The following is a 20,575-nucleotide window of genomic DNA, read 5'->3' on the forward strand; positions in this document are numbered from 1 at the left end:
CTAGTAAAGGAGCCGCTAGTATGATGTACGCGTCAAACGCGTCATGTCCGTCGAGTTTTCCTGAAGAGATTTTCGTATCGTATCTTCGTATCTTCAAGTCTTCTTGTGGAGATTGCGCATCGCGGTGCGTCGGGTCTCTGAGTGGAATTTTCAAGACTTCAAGACAGAATACATCTGCAGTTTCGTTTTTGAGGATTTCAGTTTCATTAAGACTACGTTAAGTAAAAGCAATTCAGTAAGAGTGTATTTAACTCGAAATATTCAATGTGCTAATATTAATATTTTCTGTGTACATAACTTAGTAGTTTTACCTGCAAACTTTAAATGTTAGTTTTTGAACAGAAATTCTTTTGAGGATGAGATGACAAAAGGAAAATAAGAAGATAAGAAAAAGTCAATTTAAAAGAAAGAAATATTTTCAGAAGTAATTTAATTACAAGCAGCAAAAGAAAAAGATACTAGAACTTAATAAGGAAGTGTGAAGAAGTAAGACAGCAGTGATATAAAGCAGAGCCAAGAGATATAAGAGGAAGTATTCAGTGAAAGAAAAAGACAAACTTCAAACTTTTGACAACCCAATTGCAATTAAATTGAAGCCTATCAGCAATCCAGCATAGGCAGCAGGTATTAAGAAAGTGGGTGGCAAATCATAATTATAGCAGCATAAAAAATAAGGACAGAGCAAATATTAATCTGTGTACCTTTTTTAGATTTTCACAGGCACTGAGGCATCATCTATCAATCCAGTTCCAGAGGGCATCATTGAGTGCAAGTGAAGATCTGCATTTTGTTATTTTCTCCATTCCCCTTTCCCCTTGGGTTTGCCAACTTGGTAGTTATTTCTACTAAGAGATTATTGGGCAGGCATACTTAGGGGGTCTGGTGGGCCAGCATCACTCCTGCAGGAAGTTTCAAGACTGGACCGGACATCAGGTCCTTCAGGCCCTCCAGCTCCAGGATTGGATGGTATCGTTGGACCTTAAGGATGTTTACTTTAATTTGCCAATTCATTACAAGCATAGGAAGTACCTGATGTTCGCCATTGGCGGGTCTCGTGATCAATTTTGAGTTCTGCCATTCGGGCTGACCTCCGCCCCAAGGGTTTTCACCAAGTTAATGGCAGTGGTGGCAGCGAGTCTCAGGAGAGGCAGGATTCACCTCTACCCCTACCTGGATGATTGGTTGATCATGGCATGTTCACCGGAACAGGCCCAAGAACATCTCAGTATCACCTGCCACTCCTTCCACAGACTGGGCTTCTCCCTAAATTACAAGAAGTCCCACATTATACCATCTCAGAGACCCCAGTTCATTGGCCCAGTCCTGGATGCATCCTTGGGGAAAAGCCTCGCCAACCAAGGTAAGGGCTCCTCACATTTTCCAGATGGTCACCAAATTTCAGAGTACCCAGCGTCTTCCGGCCTTTGACTTTGTGAGGTTGCTTGGCCTCATGGCATGCTACTTTTTTCTGTTGCCAGAGGCTCACCTGAGAATGAGATCCCTTCAATGGGCTCTCAGGACACAGCGGTCCTAATTCTCAGGCAGGATGTCAGACCTCCTTCAGATTCCGAGCATTGTCGCACAGGACCTTCTCTGGTGGCCCTGCAAGACAACATTCTGAAAGGAGAACCTTTTTGGCAATCATGGCCAGAGATCACAGTTGTGACGGATGCCTCATTTACCGGGTGGGGAACCCATGCCAACGATCTGACATCAGAGTCCAAACTACACATCAACCTTTTGGAGCTGAGGGCAACCAGATTAGCGCTGAAGGCTTTTCTGACCTCTGTACAGGGAAAGAATGTCCGGATAATGACCAACACCACAGTGACCATGTACTACCTCAACAAGATCGTAGGCGTAGGATCACTACCACTGTGCAGAGAAGCAACTCAAGAAGGAATCTCTTTATGAGCAGTCTACCTATCCAGCGAGAAGAACACGGCGGCGGATGCTCTGAGCAGGCAGAGCAGTCTCCCACGAGTGGAAACTAGCTCAGGAAGTCCATCAAGAGATCTTCACCCTTTGGGGAATCTCTCAAGTGGTTCTGTTCGTGACCAGTATCAACTAGAAGTGCAAACTGTTTTGCTCCAGGGAATTTCCTCCAAGAGGAGCTCTAGGGGACACGTTCGTATTGAACTGGGAGTTTCCTCCAGTCCCCGTCATTCCTCATGTGATCAGGAAGTTGAGAAAGTTCGGGAAACCCATGATCCTAATTGCCCCGGATTGGGTCAGGAGGACGTGGTTCCCAGACCTTCTGGACATGTCCATCTGCCCTCCAATATGTCTTCCACAAAGAGAGGACCTTCTTTTCGAGAGGAGGGTTGGATTCTCTATCCACTCAGCCTTCACGCATGTTTTCCGAGAGGCTGAGGTACAAGGATTGGGATTTCCCGGATGACAAAATGGAGATTTTGCTTTCGGCCAGAAAGCCAGCAACAAAATCCTTATACAATCAATGGGGGAAAATCCCTCAGGAAAATATCCCACAACATACTAAACGACTAACCGGGAGACAGCCGCAATACGACCAAAGACCATATACATAGCAAGACAAAGACAGAAACACTAGGACTAATCACCAGAGGACCATGACCTTAAACTATAGCCATTCCCAACAGACCTAAGGACAACAGACGGGGGGGGGGAAGGAAGGACTACACCACGAGCCCCAATGCAGTAGGTAAGAAACAGAATGTTTCATCATTACAGGAGGAAATGAATGACTGAATACACAGGCTCACCAAGACGGAAGCACTAGAACGCCACATCAACACCACTCCCATCCATTTCAAAACCTCAACTGACCAGTGTCACACCAGATAACAAGAGAATAGAGATATTACCAACGCAATCCCACACCGAAGAAAGGGTCAGATGCACCTATCAATCCAAACAATATTCACTATGATACAGCAGGGTCAGCGCAGCACCAACAAAGCGAGTCGGCCCATGAGGAACCGGCATCAACCAAACCGACGGGGATACAACTCTAACGGAATCAGAAAGTACCTGAATCAGGACACAGACCCTACTAACCCAACCCTCAATCTTCTGCATACTTAAACCACACAAAACCACACAACCATCTCTCACCCAGCAATCCGCACGCACTTTACCACACCGCATCAACAACACATAAACATCACCTACAGCACTCGAGGTCTCGCCCGATTCGATACTAGCACCAAAGCCCAGCACTCGGTGTATACCGAGCTGAGGCTGCCAACAGTACATCACTTCTCCCACTCTCCTGCTCCCCTCCTCCAGACTAACCGTACCCGTCCTTCCTGTTTACATATCCGCCAGAGCGCCTGGGGAAAAATCCGTTGGTGACGGTGCGCTATATAAGTACCTTTAACATAACATCTACTGCTGCCGTTGGAACAAGTTCTGCAGCTTGTGTAGGGAAAATTATGTGGACCCTTTTCACTGTGATACACGTACGGTGTTATCGTTTCTACTACATATGGAAAATCCGGGGCTCCAGATTGGAACAATCAAGGGTTATCTAGCAGCGTTTTCCATATTCAAGTGCACCTCGGAAGAGGCATCCTACTTCAAAATACCCTTAATAATTCAATTTCTTAAAGGCTCACAAATGTGTTTCCTCCTACACCATTCCAAATATCAACTCGGGACCTTAACTTGGTTTTAAAGTTTTTGATGTGCGCTCCTTACGAGCCACTCCATTCCTGCCCTTTAAGGCTGCTAACTTAGAAAACGATTTTGTTAGTAGTGATAACATCAGCCCGCATGGTAAGTTGTAGGCATTATCCTGTAAACCCCTCTTTACCACCTGTCCTTAAGGTCAAACCCTCTTTTCTACCTAAAATTGTATCGGAATACCATTTAGCACAGAAAATTGTGCTTCCGGCCTTCTATCCTCCCCTCATCCTGGCAAGGAAGAGGAAAGATTTCATAGACTCGATCGGAGGAGAGCTCTAAGCTTTTATGTTTCAAGGATGGCAAACTTGCGACAGCACAACTAACGTTTCATTGATTATAGAGGACACAGATTAGGTCTGTCAGTTACCAAACAGACTCTATCCAGATGGATCATACTGGCTATTTCAGAGTGTTACAGGCTAGCTTGGAAAGATCCCCCAGAAGGTTTAAGGGCTCATTCCACTAGGGGCATGGCAACTCCCTCTGCCCTGCAGCGGGGAGTTCCGATAAAGGATATCTGTGAGGGAGCTATCTTGTCAACCATCCACACGTTCACAAAACATTATTGTTTAGACACCTCTAACAATGAAGGAAGATTTGGGAAGGCAGCACTATGCTCCATTCTGGACAAACATTAATTCTCAAATTCTTACTCCCTCCTCAAAAGAAAGCAATACTGCTTTGGGAGTCTATCATAACATGAGGAATACGTGGGAGGACACAATCCATTCGGAGAACAAGTTACTTACCCCTGGTAACGTTCTTTCGACTGGCTATTCCTCCCATGTATTCCTCATCGCCCTCCAAACCTACCCCACTGTAGACATTTCTGAGCTTTAGACCTTGCACTCTTTTAAGGTCTGATGAATTAAAGGCACTTAACAAGAGGGGTAATTCTGCATATGGGCGGCGAGAAAACAGAACCGAAGCCAACGGGCGCTGCCCATGGTACATGTACTCAATGATGGAGTCAGCTGAGATTGAAGCCCTTGAGGGACATCAAGTCGACCATCTCGATGCACAGCGCCCTCTGCTGAGAGAGAACATTTTTTCTGAAGCAGCCGAAGCTGGAGACGAATATATAAGATTAGAAATACATGGGAGGAACATCCAGTCGAAAGAACTTTACCAGGGGTAAGTAACTTGTTCTTTTCCAGCATGTGTCTGGCGGCTTGAATTCACATAAACCCTCGCTCCTTCCCTCCGGTGCTCTTCTGGGTTCATACTGGCACCTCACGTGCTTTGAATCTGAAGATGGTTGCCAGGGGCAGGACTCAGGGAGACTGTCGTCATTGGAAGGGGGCAGTATGACCGAGTTGTCAGTGAATGGATAATGAGAGAAAGGCAGTTTTCAAGCTTTTAAAGCAAGACTGCTTTTTTTTCTTACCGAGGATACCCAGCCTGACGGCAGGGAATATTCATGAGCATGTGAATCCATGCCAGACCCATGCTGGAGAACAACAGTTACAGGTAAGTAACTTGTTCCATATACTAAGGTCCAACAGGGCTGCACCCCACTTTCCTCACACATTCAGGGAGTCAGAGATCCCATGAGCCAGGAACAAGGTCAAGTAAAGCAAAAGCACTGCAGAACATCCTAATCGAATGGCTGACAGAAAGGTGTACACAGGCTCCTGCTTGCTCCCCGGCCCAGAAGAATCTCACCCACAGTGTACCAGGGCTTCCCAAGCTTCTTTAAGAGTACTGACGAAGACCTGGGGTTCCTTTGGCAGGGATGGATGCAGGCAAGTCTACTTCTGCCTGACCACAAAAAGGTGACATGAATTTATAAGGCTTTGTTCGTCACCATCAAAGGATCAATTAAGCAATATGACAAAAGAGAAAGAGAGAATAGAACCAAGGAGAAATACTTATAAAATCAAAGGCAACTGGGGAACATGATTAGGATTGGGCAATACATAGCCGAGGGACCCAGATTAAAGAAAGCAGTGGAAACAATCAGAGGAGAGACTTTCATCAGCCAGAATAATTAGCTACCTTAAATTAAGTCGGAGAAGGTCACAGACTGGACTTGTTTCCTGGAGGTGGCTGGAGCAGAGAAAGAGAGGCTGAGAGGGACCCAAGTGCTGGGGAAGGCTGTGATACACATTTGAGGGAGAAAGCCAGAAATGTTTTGAGGGGAACACCACAAAGGCTGGCCTATTCAACAACCAGAGACAGTAGTAGGTAGCCCAAAGTATACTGAGAGATGTACCTGGCACTGGCAGAGACCAGGCCAAGAGGACGAGAGTAGGCCTGGAGCTTGTTGAGCGATCTACCTCACACACTGGCAGAGATCAGACCCGGAAGAGGAGAGAACGTATGAAAAGCCAGTTGCTGCCCCTTTGCAAAGGCTAGGAAGAGAGCCAACACCCAAAGAAAGCTGAGGAAGTTGTAGAGCACCCGCTGGCTAGTGGGTTATAGAAACACAACCTAATGCATTGAGCACAGGGGAAGAAATACTTGCCATTAGGCGTGCGTCATCCACTCTAAACAAGCAGGAGGAAAATACTTGCTGGTAAAGAGGGAATCAAATACATCATTGGTGGCATTGGCCCAGAAGGGCTACCCACAAATAGAAGTTAATAATATGGGTGCAACCTAAAATAAGAGAAGTACATGCTAGTAGGCGGTAGGAAGAGACATGCACTTTATCCCAGGGACCTTGAAGCCAAGAATCGAGTTGGGAGTTTTAGTGAAGAGACTGTTAGATTAGATTATGGATCTGTGAGAAGGACAGGATTCCCATTGTAAGACCATAGATTCATTGACGTATCCCAAATTGACGCTTTAATATTAATGTTAGACTACCGTATTTGTGGAGTGACTCCCTTGTGGCCTATGTGTTACCAACACCCATCTCTTTATAAACAATAAAAATGTTGAACCATATGGACGATGATTGTGTGTCCTGTTGATCATCATCATCACAATATATTTTCACACATTAAGTTGGAGTACAATGTGTGTTTTTGCTTACAGTACACGATCAGCACGATCAGGGCTTTGGTTCGTAGAAACACTCGAAGTAGGAGGGAGCAAGAACAATAATTCTACACTAAGTGCATAGATTTGTTAGCGAGGCACGCCAGCGGTGTGAAATTAGGGGTGGATTCTGACAATTGTATGCCGCCAGTAATATATTTGCCAGCGCTATTGGTAACACACTTTCTAGTTGTGCAAGTGTAACCCTCGTGTAAACATGTGGTCACAACAAATCCTCTGTGGGCCTGAGTGAATCTGTGGCAGAGGGAGGGTAGCCTATTTACAGGCGCAAGCATTCTAGTACGATAATTTGAATATGTGATGATTGTAGGATGTAATCATGAAAAAGCAATACCCTGGAACAGCACTGAAGCAAACAACTCAAGTGGTCTGTCACAGCTACTGGCAAAGTGCATGGTGCACAAAGTTTAGAAATATGTATAACTGGACAAGGTAACCGCATAATTCTTATGCTATCTTATTAGACTAATGAGGCAACCAGATTCCTGTGTTTAATATTGGAATATGTAAAAGGTTGGACAGTTAAAGAAATAGTACATTCCTTAGTGCTGTGTGGAGAAAGGCTGAAGCTAGGACTCCAAAGTGGTTGTGAGTGGAACATGAAAAACTGGCTCACAGGAAGAGCATTTCTTAAAATAAACAAATTGACATTTGGTAAGGCAGTGACGGACAAGGAGATTTTAGCCCTGTGAAGCTCCCTCAGGCCTATAGCCCTGTCTAAATCTCTCTGACTGAGGTTTGCAGTGGTTCGCCAGACTTCTAAAGTACTCTCTAAGCTGCCCGTTTACGGTTCCATTTTGGGATCAGAGGTCCGGCTTGTGAACTGGCAGCAAGGCAGCGGGTAAGACATCAGCAGTCCACAGTGATGCTTCAAATTGGCACCGTATTGTCAGGGTAATGCTACCTGGTCACTTGGAGCCTATTGTAATTAGAGGATTTGCAATCGAGTGGCAGTCCGCTCTGCCCAACTGTGGTGATAGGCGTGGTCACCCTATGGAACTTGGTCTGAATGGATTTACAGGCTGGATGGCCTGTGTTCAAATGGAAGACTCTCCACTTCAAATAAGGTATAATTTTATGTTCCCCGAACCAACCGTGTGCACCGTTGTCTTCATAACTCCTGCAGGCACTCAGCTTTTTTTTCCTCCTGCGTTATCTCAACAGTGTTTTTCCATACTGAGTGGAGGAAGACTGTCGCCCCTGAGAAGACGAAACAGACTTTTCACCACGTCACTGGTGAAAGACAGGGAGAGGATTGCAGCGACTGATGATGTGATTAAGTAGAAATGGGCACGGGAGTGCCCTACCAAGAACCACCGTCATCCTCAAGGGGATGTGTACATGCGTAGGAGTGTTTGTCTGCGGTTCCTTGTTCATTGTTGCTTCTTGGTTGTGATAAAAAAAAAGATTCTGAAGCCAAAATTCTGTGTAAGAGTATTAGCGAATCACAGGGTCTTGCTCAAGGGCATCTAGGGGACCGCCAATAATTCCACGTAGAGCCATGCCACGCTAACTCTTGAGGGGGTAGCGGGTGGTGGATGATTGTCAAAATGATTCAAATGGTTAAACACAATTTGGTAAAGGCAGGTGCAGTGCTATAGTACACAGGAGTTACAATCTGGAGTTATACAAAAAGGGAAAAAGTGTTACACAAGTAGTATATTATGGTCTGTTTTGACACTACTGTATGATCTATTAAAGTGGCCAGAACAGCTGCAGAAAGAATGCCATTGAATTATGTGTCTTTCAATATGTAGTGGGGCACGTGTCAACACACAGCCCAATCAAATTTCGAATACATATGAAAACAATTGCAGATATCATTTCAGTGGGTATTATTTGCATGTTTGTGATTCTGCTTCAAAGAAACAGTTTAACAAGTAGTTGTCATTCTCCTTGCTTTCCAAAATGTAGTATTTCAATTTGGCAACGTTTATGTTTTTAAGGCTTCTTGTTGATCTGAAAAGAGAAGTTTGGTATCAGAAATGCCATGATCCTGTCTGCAAAGGCCAGAACTTCAAATCAAACTGTAAGGCACAGATTTAAATTTTAAGTGTGGTTTGTAAAATGTATGTTAGTACAATGTTATACATTATGTTGTTGTTTCAGGTTATCCACTGCCACGTGAGGTATGCCTCCCATCTCTTTTCAAAGAGGTATGTTATCATTTCAAAACACTTTGTAGAACTCCAGTGGAGACTCTATGTTCTCGCTGAATGTTAGTGTAACTTACTGTATGTTTTATTGTGTAGTGATTTGACGACTTAGTGGCTTTGCTCAGGGTTACACTCACCTTCACCCTACATCCCATAACAGTAGTGTTTGTTTATTGTGTGTATATGCTGAACACGTTTCACTACCACCTGACATTGTTAACACATACGTGACCGAACCATCACAAATGGCACCTATGTATGGTGGTACCTCAGAGAGTCTCAGGATTGAATAAGCATGACGTCTAAACTGCCAGGGTGCCGGCTACTAGTGGAGTATGATAAATGATTGGGGATTAATTGGCATTGTATTCAGATTAACAAGATGATTTGTAGTTAATTCATCTGTTGATATAATACAAAATGGTATTCTTTACTAAAATTCCGAATTGAACACTATCGACCCATCCTCCTTTTGGCTTAGTGGAAGTCTTGTATTTTGCCCAACAATTTGATGCAAATTTGTTGGGCAGCTGCTGTTGTCTTATGTTTGCAATCTCTAGATCCTCACTTACCTTGACATGCTTTCTTTCTTGAACACAAAAGGGAACAAATACACTATGGACCTCATTACGAGTTTGGCAGTATTTCAGCGGTAAATCTGCCAAAATGCCACAAACGAAAATATCGTTACCACCACTTCGCCCCTTGGGTTTACCATGGGATTCCAAGTGATGGTAAGCGGTATAAGTCCCCATTTTTTGGACTCTACTGGGAACCGTTGGTGGAATTGCCACCGACAGAATTACACAGTGGTAATTCCACTGATTTTTGGAGTGGTAGATTCAACTCCAACATCAAGCTGAAGGTAAATCCTCCACTTTTCCTCCAAAAATGTGCGGAATTACCAGTCGGTAATTTCGCTGTTGTTAATTCCGCCAAACTTGTAATTTGGTGGTGTGGGAAAAAGGGGCGGTAACAGAATTACTGCCACTTTTTCCCTTCACTGCCAACCTCATAATGAGGACATATATCTTTCACCAAGTAGTCTTTTCTTTTCCCCACCTATTAGACCCATTCTGACTTTGTTTTCTGTTATCAGTACACTACATTCTGGGTACACTTTTTCCTTTTAGACAATTAAAAACAAGAATTTCTTTACCCTTGACCACTGTACGGAATCCAGACATATGCTCATATGTTTTCAAAACACCCGAAAGCAATGCCCAAACACTAAATTCCATTGTATTGAGCAGATCCAGCCCCCGTTACATAGGCGCAACAGAGAATGGCCAAACTGAATCACATCGGATCGTGACTCTGCCCTTCATACAAAAAGGTCTCAACATGGATGGTGAACTCAAGATGTCCCTTACTTAATTTACCAATACCCCAAGAACAATTGTCTTACTGGACTCCCCATATGTCATAAAACTCTCCCTTTGAATGGATTGTGTCCTCCCATGTATTCCTCATCTTTAGATATCTTACCTTTCCAGCTTTAGCTGCCTCAGAATTTTTCTTTTTTAGGTAGAGGGCCATGTGCCAGACGATCGACTCGATATCCCTCGAAGGCTTCCATCTTGGGGTCGACGTCATCATAGGTGTATATATCATGCGTTCAATTTTTCCACGATAGCCAACGCTTCGAGAAATACGGCGCGCTAAGGTTTTTGCAAAAATATTACATCATCAAGATCGATGGCCTCATCATCCACATCGTCAACCCCGAAGACCAAAATGTCACTCACAGGATCCTCATGAAGTGTGTCTGGTGCCTTGGCGTGGATCATAGGACGGCAGACTGTGGGTCCTGTCAGGCCATGACTGGTAAGACTCTGAACGAGCATAAAGGGAAAATAATGGCGGGTAGGCCCCCAACTAAATCCCCCTCAACGACCCTGTCGAAGAAATGCTCGTCCGGGACGAGAGGCGACTTTCCTCGAAGGAAAAATATTAAAAGCATTCACGCTCCATCAGGGCGGGTCACCATTCCTCCTCTTCTTCCCAAAAGGCAAAGAAAAGGCGCTATAGGTCGTCTTCGACCTCCTCAGATTCCTCTCCAGAAAGAAAGATATTCTGCCCAACCAAGTCCTCGAGTCCTGCACATTTTCAAGAAGGAGGCTTCTACCCACTCAAAAGAAAAAGGAAAAAAGCCATGTTCCTGTCACGCTGTCAAAAGCAGACAAGGAAAGGACTAAGGATAAATCCTGTGTGCCCTAGAGCCTGGGACGAAAGCCGAAGACCCATTGAGAACCTTCAAGAACTCGACAAAAAATCATCGAAGACCTCATCGAGTCGAGGGTCAAGCCTTTCGAAAACAGAGACGTCAAAGTCATTGACGCGTCAGTGTCCAAACAATCGACATCGAAACGATCGATGCCTTTGCGCTCTAATTCATTGATGTCATTACTCACTAAGGAAGTGGAGAAATCCTACAAGCCCTTGTCAAGAAAAGATTTTTTCAAATCTGTATCCTATATTTATGAGGCGCATGCGCCATTGGAGCAAGACCTTTTGGTTTGGTTTGGAGTTTGACACTCCTAATGTCTCAGAAGCCCTTATTTCGGAAGAGTCTAGGTTAAGAGACTTATATGAAAACGTTCAGTCCGCAAGTGGTATAGACACCTCACCAGAACTTGAGTTTGGCAGAGCAGACCCGGCAGACCATGCAGGTGCCTCTTGCAGGCAATTTATGACCAGAGGTATTGATATTCTGGGATGGGGCAGTTCTGCTCATCCATTCGAGTAAGACGACCTGACAGACATTTTTGACAAAGGTCCACTTAAGGATCCTGTACTTCATTTTCATGTCACCCTCCAGAAAAGGGTAAAGGCGAATTGTGAGGCTCCTGAATCAAGGCATAGGTGAATAAGAACTTCATTAAAATGTACAGGCCTACAAGTAGCGACCCCGACTACTTGTCAAAGCACCCAACACCAGAAAGCCTGGTAGTTCAGACAGTAACATCTACATCCAAAATCGGTGAGTACCCAACCATCCCACCAGACAGGGATGATAAGCGTTTCAACGCTTGGTCAAGGAAGGTATTTTCTGCCGGGAACATGGCTCTTAAACCTCCAAATGCCACTTGCACCCTAGCAAAAAATGTACATTCACCCTGTAGGACTGTATAGCTATGGTGGCTGACCATATTCCCGAAGGAGAAGAAAGAGACAGCTTCTAGAGGTGTAGACAGGGTAGGGCCTGAGAGGACAAGGCCCACCCAACTCTGTAAATGCCCACTCAACAGCGCTGCATGGGCATTTACAGATGTTAGTGTCACTGTGATGGACTCAACTATATTAGCTTCAGGCCCAACTTGTTATGCAATCCTGGCTACACCTCTGCGGCTTCCTGAATATTGTAAGAAACGGTAAGGAGGCTATGTTTGAGTCTCTTCAGTCAGGACTGGACTCTGCTGATGGCATCAGCAGAGCCATGGTGGCAAGCACAGTAATACGCAAGTTTGCGTGGTTAAGGAAGTCGGGATTTGCACCAGACATGCAGCCCAGGCTCCTCAACATGCCCTTTGAAGGCACTCAGCTGTTTGCCAGCAAGGCTGACGAAAGAATGGAGAAGCTGCAGGCCTCAAAGGCGGCAACCAAATACATAGGTGCCGCTATCAGAGAGCCACAGCCATCTCACCCGAGTGGATCACCTTGGAGGGGTAGGTGCTTTTGCTTCTACTCCTCAGTTGGAAGAGCGAGGGGACTGGCTAGTCAAAGGAGCCAAAGAAGATTCCCTCGTGGTGGACGAGGGAGAGGTGCAAAGTCCGCCCAGGCAATAGCCTACCTTACCTTCAGCCGCCTCAAAACCTCTCTGAGGCCTTAACCCACAAGATCCTGGTGGGAGGCAGACTCTCATTGCATCTGCAAGAATGTAGAGCTATTACTTCAGACGCATGGATGTCGGAAACAGTAGCCAGCGTTACTGCCTCCCCTTTCTAAAAAGGCCTCAGGACCATCCACCGGGGAGCCACTCATTCAAAGTTCTGGATCCGTTCCGTGTGCAGGAAATTTTGAGCATGCTAGAGAAAGGTGCTGTAGAACTAGTACCTGTAACGGAGAGGAACAAAGGGTGGTATTATCCATATTTCCTAATCCCCAAGAAGGACGGAGGACTGAGACCCATCTTGGACTTCAAATAATTGAACAAGTTCCTCAGGATGGACAAGTTCAAGATGATCACACTTTCTCAGATCCTTCAGGCCCTCCAACTCCAGGAATGGACGGTGTCATTGGACCTTCAGGATGCTGTCATGATTCCTGCCCCTCATGTCCCCAGCCCTCCAAGATGTCAGGCTGGAGCCAGGCCACGATCACCTACATGGCCCTCAAGGGCCTCTCCATCCCTCCAAAGACCCACTTGGAGTCACACTTGGCGCTTGTGGCACCAGACTCACTCACTCCCATAGGATAACATTGGGGATTGGACTTGTAGTGCATTGATGGGGACAAGATGGATGCCCCCACATATTTCGGTTCCCAGAACTGCATGTGTAGTCTAGTCTTTTGGGTGTGGTTCAGCCCAGAGACAACTGGGATATCCAGAGACTATTTAAGCCACACCCAGGCTGAGAAACATGCTTTGCATTTTCTGCACCTGCAGCGTGACACTCACCGTGTTCGGATCGGTCTCCAGTAGGCCTGCATCTTTCTTCTACGCTCAGCTCCTGCAAGAACAAGAACACTGTTAGGAACAGCCACCTTGCGGTGCTTATGCCCATCATTCATCGCTCCTTCTGTTCTGCGGGCATCTTCGGCGGTGTCATTCCCATCCCGGCACGCCGCTTCCTAAGGAAAAGGGAAAAGAACAGAAAAAAGGCATTAGTAAGCATTCTGCAAATCTGCGCTTATTTTTAAATACTGTACGAGCTTCAAACACTTACCTGAATCCCAGCCGCTCTGGGGGAACTCTGTCTCCGGAACTTCTCATCCATCTGCAAGAGGGAAAAGACACTCCAGGTTAGCATGGAAACATCTAGAGGCGCTGCATACAGCGCCTACGCACCGCATTTGTTCTTCATAACCGCCATCCACGCTGAAAACGTTGCGGCACCTAAAACACACAGAAAAGGAACTCAGTTCAATGCATATACGAAAGGGGTGCATCGCGCATCGCGCTCTCACTCACCTTCAGCGCTACTCATCTCAGCAGCACGCCGCCATCCCCGGACGCCAGCCATCATCTAAGGAAGGAAAGGAACGAAGTTAGAGAACTGTTCAAAAGACTCATTATACTTACCTGTCGGACTCTTGCCAGTGAAGTAACTAAGCAGCAACGAGCCCGCATCAATCAGCGTGCCCCTGCGCTGAAAGCAGGTCGGAGAGCACACTATCCAAGAAAACAAGGTGAGCTGTGGATCAAAGGGAAGGGTTGGACCCCGGGGAAGAAGGGGTTCAAGCACACAGAGAAAATAGAGAGTTACAATCCCCCAATCCTGTGTTTCAGGCCCAGTCTCCAGTCGAATAGCCTCCACGGAAGGGTTTGAGGTCGTAAGAGGTCAGAACAGGCTGAGTGACGTCCCCGTGGATACCAGGTGAGCGTTACAGATGCTTATTTTCATGTGCCAATCCATCTCAAGCACAGAAAGTACCTAAGTTTCACTGTTGCCGGTTCTCTTTATCAGTTTTGAATTATGCCGTTCGGGCTAACCTCCACCCAAGGGTTTTCACCAAAGTGATGTTGGTGGTGGCAGCGAGTCTCAGGAAAGGGGGGATTTAATGTCTCCTGGCCTTTGACTGTTTGAGGTTGCTCGGCCTCATGCCATCCTGCATTTCTCTGGTGCCAGAGGCTCGCCTGAGAATGAGACCCTTTAGTGGGCTCTCAGGACACAATGGTCTCAGTTCTCGGGCAACATGTCAGACCTACAGGTTCCAAGCACGGTCGCACAGGATCTCTTCTGGTGGGCCTGTAAGGACAACATTCTGAAGGGAGAACCTTTTTGGCAACCATGGCCGGAGATAACAGTAGTGACTGATGCCTCACTCACAGGTTTGGGAGCCCATGCCAACAATCTGTCAATCAGCGGTCGTTGGTCTCCATCAGACTCCAAACTATGCATCAATCTTGTAGCAAGACTTGTGCTGAAGGCTTTCCTACCCTCTGTTCGGGGAAAGACTGGCCTGATAATGATGGACAACAAAGTGGGCATGTACAACCTCAACAAGAGAGGAGGTGTAGGATCACTACCACTGTGCAGAGAGGCAATGCAGCTCTGGTTCTGGCCAATTCAAAAGTAATCTTTCTGTCTGCAGTTCACCTAGCCGGAGAAAAGAACACAGCAGCGGACACTTTGAGCAGGCAGTGCACAGTCTCCCATGAGTGGGACCTAGTTTAGGAAGTCCTTCAAGAGATCTACACCCTTTGGGGAACCCCTCAGGTGGATCTGTTTGTGACCAATGTCAACCGGAAGTGCGAACAGTACTCTCCAGGGAATTGCTCCCAAGAGGGGCTCTAGGAGATGCGTTTGTGGTGGACTAAGAGTTTCCACTCCTGTACGCGTTTCCTCCAGTACCCGTCATTACTCACGTGAGCATGCGGTTGAGAAAGTTCCTGAAATCCCTGATCCTAATTGCCCCGGGTTATGCCAGGAGGACGTGGTACCTGGACCTTCTAGAAATGTCCATCTGCCCTCCAATACGTCTTTGACAAAGAAAGGACCTTCTCACGCGAGAGGAGGGTTGGGTTCTCCATCCAGAGGTCAAGCCACTCAACCTTCATCAATGGAGATTTTGCTTTTGGACAGAAAGCCAACAACAAAGTCTTTGTACCGCTGCCGTTGGAACAAATTCTGAAGCTCATGCAGGGACAAGAATGTGGACCCTTTGCTTTGCAAAACACCAGAAGTATTATCCTTTCTGCTGTACTTGGCCAATCTGGGGCTCCAGGTTGGGACCATTAAAGGTTATTTGGCAGCAATTTCTATCTCCAAGCTCTCCTCTGAGGAGACTGCATATTTTAAGATGCGTTTGGTGATGCCATTTCTGAAGGGACTGACTAATGTGTTCCCGCCATCACTCTTTCAGGTTCCCGTTTGGGACCTTAATCTGGTGTTAAAATGTTGTATGTGTGCACCATTTCAACCACTTCATTCATGTCCTTTAAGGTTACTAACGTTCAAGACCATCTTGTTTGTAACACTACCTTCGGCCCGTACAGTGAGTGAATTGCAGGCACTATCCACTAAACCACTGTTTACAGTATTTCATAAGGACAAGGTTGTCCTGAGGGTGAAGACTTCATTTCTACCTGAGGTAATTTCAGACTTTCATTTAGAACAAAAGATTGGGTTACCCACTTTCTACCCTCCACTTCATCCTGGCAAGGAGGAAGAGAGGTTACACAGGCTTGACCCACGAAGGGTTCCAAGCTTATACGTTTCAAGGTTAATGTTAAAGGATATTTGTACTGTGCACTATCACCAACGGAGTGGTCCCCTCGTTCTCTGGCGGCTCTGAAAGGTGTAGGAGGGTTGAGTTAGTGGGAATGAGCGGGAAAAGTTCAAGAGAGCAGTTATGTGCCGTTGGCAGCCTCAGCCCGGTTAACACTATTCGTTGGGCTTTGGGTGCTTTCCGGTCAGTAGTCGTCATGTGGTTTGTTTGTTGTTGCAGTGTATTTAATTTTCTGCGGTTTGTTGTCCTTTAGGGTTGTGGTTGTGTTTGGTTAGATTTTGAAAGGTGTATGCAGAGAGGTGAAATTGTTAGTGGGTTGTTTATTGGCATCGCTATCTAGAAGTGATGTGCTAAATTTCCACATTCTTTCTAGATGTGGCTCATTTCTATCTAGATCCTGCACTGGGTAGTATTCATAATCTTTTCCATATGACACCCACCAACATTCACAACTGTATCCAAACCTGTCTATATCTGAAGCAAGCTAGTATTCACAATTCTAGCTAAGTCTGGCCTCGATGGTATTCCTAATGCATTCTAGACATGGCACTGGGTAACAATCGCTATTCTATCTCGATGTGGCACTCGTCGGCATTCACAATCCTATCTAGTTGCAATGCAGGCTATTGTTCACAATCTTATCTAAGTGTGGCACATGCTAACGTTTGCAATTCTGTCTAAGTGTATTTACCATCCTGTCTAACATTCGCAATCCTGTCTAAGTGTGGTACTTGCTATCATTCACAATTCTGTCCTGTCTGGGTCCGGCGGAGGCTAATGTTCACAATTCTGTCTAAACATGGTGCTTGCTAGCCTTCCTAATCCTAACTGTGGCACTTGCTGACTTTCACTATTCCATCTCAGTGTGGCACTTGCTAACCTTCATAATCCTATCTAGATGTCACGCAGGCTGGTGTTCACGATTCAATCTAGGTGTGGCAGATGCTATGATTCACAATTCAGTCTAAGTGTGGTGCTTGCTAACATTCACAACTCTATCCAGATGCAACCCAGGCCAACGTTCATGATTCCATCAAGGTGTGGCATGTGCTATCATTCACAATTTCATCTCAGGGTGGCCCATACTAACATTCACATTTCTAAGTGTGGCACATGCTATCAATCACAATTCCATCTAAGTGTGTCACATGCTAAGAGTCACAATTCTATCCAGGTGTGGCACATGCTGACATTCATAATCCTATACAGATGCGACGCAGGCCAATGTTCACAATTCCATCTACGTGTGGCATATGCTAACAATCCTAATTGCATCTAAGTGTGGCACTTGCTAACATTCACAATCCTATCTAGATGCGACTCAGGCTAATGTTCACAATTCCAACCAAGTTTGGCATGTGCGATCATTCACAATTTCATCTCAGTGTGGCGCATGCTAAGATTCACCTTTCTCTCTAGATGCGACTCAGGCTTACATTCACATTTCTATCTAAGTGTGGAACATGCTAATAATCACGATTCCATCTAAGAGTGGCACATGCTAACATTCACACTTCTATCTAGATGCGACTCAGGCTAACATTCACATTTCTATCTAAGTGTGGCACATGCTATCATTCACAATTCCATCCAAGTGTGACACGTGCTAATAATCACAATGTGGAATCTGATAAAATGAGATGCTTGGATTTGTTATCATTAGAGAATCAGTACTCTTTGTTACAGAACCATTACTCATCAGTACCCATTGTTAGAGAACCATTATTTAGTATTACCCCGTTAGGAATGATTGCATCATGTTTAGTTCATTATTGCATCCTGTTCTGAGTTGTACATGAAGAAGTAGCATCATTATATTATCCACATATTAGACTGCCACTTTTGTATGCATTAGCCATTTGCAATAGAATGACACTTGCACTGTCGTATTTGAAGTGCCATGTAGTGCTTTAGAGACACTGTATATTTGCATCATGACATGTAGAGATGATGTTATGTATTATGCATCTATGTAGCGCTTAGCCTGAGAGAGAAGTATTGTTTGCACTAGAGAGAACGAATGAGGCCTGAAATGACACACTGTCATATTTGAAATACCACGTAGAGTCCTTTAGAATGACACATTGTTATGCTTTGTAGTTACATGTACACATGTATGCATTGTAGAGACACCATGTATGTATGAGTGTGCACTTAGAATGAGTTTGCATTATGTAGCGCTTGGATTTGTGAGAGTAAGCACTAGATAGAATGAGGCCTAAGGATCCTAAAGCCATTTCTGATGGAGACAGAGAAGGTGTCTGTGCCGCGGTGTGCAAAGATTGTTTGGAGTTAACAGTGTACAAGTATTCGTAAACATTGGCAGAGAGAGACACAGATAACACGAACCTTTGTCCGATTGGAGACGGCCTGGCTAATCAGCTTGAGTTTGTGTGCCGCGGAGACAGCAATGCTGGGGGCAACGCCATGGAGTGGGGCGATGGGAGAGAAGCCTTTTCAGGCAATGAGATGCTTTGAACACGGGCACTAAGAGAGAGTTTTGTGATTCCGACAGAGCCAACAGTGGAGTGAATGGAGAAATAGGAGGAATAGGTGGTGTTTTGCAGGTACCACACATGGAAGGCCAGGGCAGAGATATGATGTCCTATGTCAGATTGACACAGAACACGTAGTGACCAGAACACGAGACAGAACATAACACAGACTGGCAGGCACTGCCTGAATATAGAATGCTGACCGAGTAAAAGACATTCTTAGCTTAGAGAATGTAAGTAACCATGAGAATGAGTGCGTCATTGGAAAGTATAACCAGAAGTGAAGAGAGAGGAGAGTGGTGTAACGCTCACCTGACTCCCACGGAGGCGCTGGCCTGGTTTGCGCTGCTGTGACCTCTTCTAAGGTGATGCGCAGGGTTCGGAAGATGGACTGGACCGGGCCCCCAAATCTGGCTTGTCTGGCTCGCAGAAGTATCCTTCTGTAGGCGAAAATAGGAGATTAACTGTCTGCGGGGTAATGCAATCGGCCCCCCACTTTCCCCTCTCACCCTCCTCGAAACCCTTCTGTGATTCCTCGTAGCGTCTCACCTTAGGGTCTGGAAGGATGAGCCCTCCATCCTGCTTCTGATGCAGGGGTGCTTTGGTATCCAGTTACTTCACTGGATTTTCGGATTGGTGAGAACCAAACTTGCTTGGCTTCCAGGTAAGTTTTTTGATAAGAGGTTCCCCTTGTGTCCATGCATTAATGTACTAATGCTAGTGTCTTTTTCCCCATAGTGGCCGGGGTACGGAATGCCGGGGAACAGGCACCGACCCGAGATGAGAGGTGAAATCCTTGTAGAAATCAGGTAAGTCTTTAATGACCGTTATTTGGTAATGTCTTTTCATTCGCTCATTAACGCTGATGTCTCTTTTTCCCCTTAGGGGCCGGGGTCCGGAAATGCCAGGATGCGGCGCGGACCCGAAATGAAGAGGGAATGAATCAACTGGTAAGTCTTAACATGGAGATTTAGCTTTCCTTATTCCCTTCTCTCTCTCACCTTTTGTTCTGGTCTTTTTCTCCCTAGGCGCTGGGGCATGACTGCAAATCCGGATGATCGCTGCTGAACATGGAGGCGCCCTGAAAAGGTGAGTGGAATGCGGCGCTGCAGCGATCGACGCGATGAGCTTTTAAATAAAAGTCTTCCTTTTCAGGATTGTCGGCGAGATGTCTCCGGGATGCGGATTTAGCAGGTAAGGACTTTTCCTTCTTCTGTTCTCTTCTTCTCTTCCTTTGCAGGTGATCCAGGATGCTGGCAGGTGTGGCAGAAGTCAGGATGCAGGAGCAGACACGGTGAGCGTCCAGCTGCTAGATGCAGAACAACGCGAAGCACGTGTGGCTGTTCGGGTGGGGTTTAAATAGCCTTCGAAGAAGTTCCAGGTATGTATCTTTCCTCCAATCAGGTATGTATCCTTCCCCGACCACGCCCGGATGGTAAATTAGTCCCACAGGTAAAGTAGTTCCTTTCAGGCCTCAAGGAGGCCGGGATCCTGCAGCATGGTCTGCATCAGGTAAGTGCACCCAAGCACTCCCATAATGAGCCTGGCGCCATAGGCGCCAGGACACTGTCCAAAGGGCCCCTATATGGGGTTGCTGGGTCCTTCCTTGGGGACTGGATGTCCGCTTTCGGGGACGCAGGGCTTGAACCGGCTCCCCGGGAGCGGGCATCATGACAAGTGGCTAGTTTTTTGTTAGTTGCTGTTGAAGAATGGGGTTAGATACAGATGGAGCTGCTTTCTGAGAATAAGGGAGAGATGTCTTGGTGCAGCAGAATCTGATGGCTTTGGGGCAGAGGTTGGCAGAGCTTGGGAGAAGCAGTTCGAGTGACCAGATCTTGAGAAGCCTGCCACTGT

The 20,575-nt window shown here is 46.0% G+C and overlaps 1 protein-coding gene across 4 annotated transcripts in view; it reads left to right on the forward strand.

The window, feature by feature from the left end:
• PRIMPOL (primase and DNA directed polymerase) overlaps window positions 1-20,575 on the forward strand; it is a 790,131-nt gene that overhangs the window by 749,410 nt on the left and 20,146 nt on the right. For 3 of the 4 annotated variants that reach the window (XR_011282268.1, XM_069631491.1, XM_069631493.1), the window contains 2 exons: window positions 8,622-8,704; window positions 8,785-8,831. Coding sequence is in view for 3 of the 4 variants with exons in the window: in XM_069631491.1 (XP_069487592.1) it covers window positions 8,622-8,704; window positions 8,785-8,831 (130 nt within the window). In the remaining variant the exon portion in view is untranslated. The remainder of the gene's footprint in view (window positions 1-8,621; window positions 8,705-8,784; window positions 8,832-20,575) is intronic. The other variant, XM_069631492.1, reaches the window with a different exon arrangement.

The sequence above is a fragment of the Ambystoma mexicanum genome, chromosome 6q (genome assembly GCF_040938575.1).
Source record: "Ambystoma mexicanum isolate Mex_15411 chromosome 6q, UKY_AmexF1_1, whole genome shotgun sequence".
Taxonomy (NCBI): Eukaryota; Metazoa; Chordata; class Amphibia; order Caudata; family Ambystomatidae; genus Ambystoma; species Ambystoma mexicanum.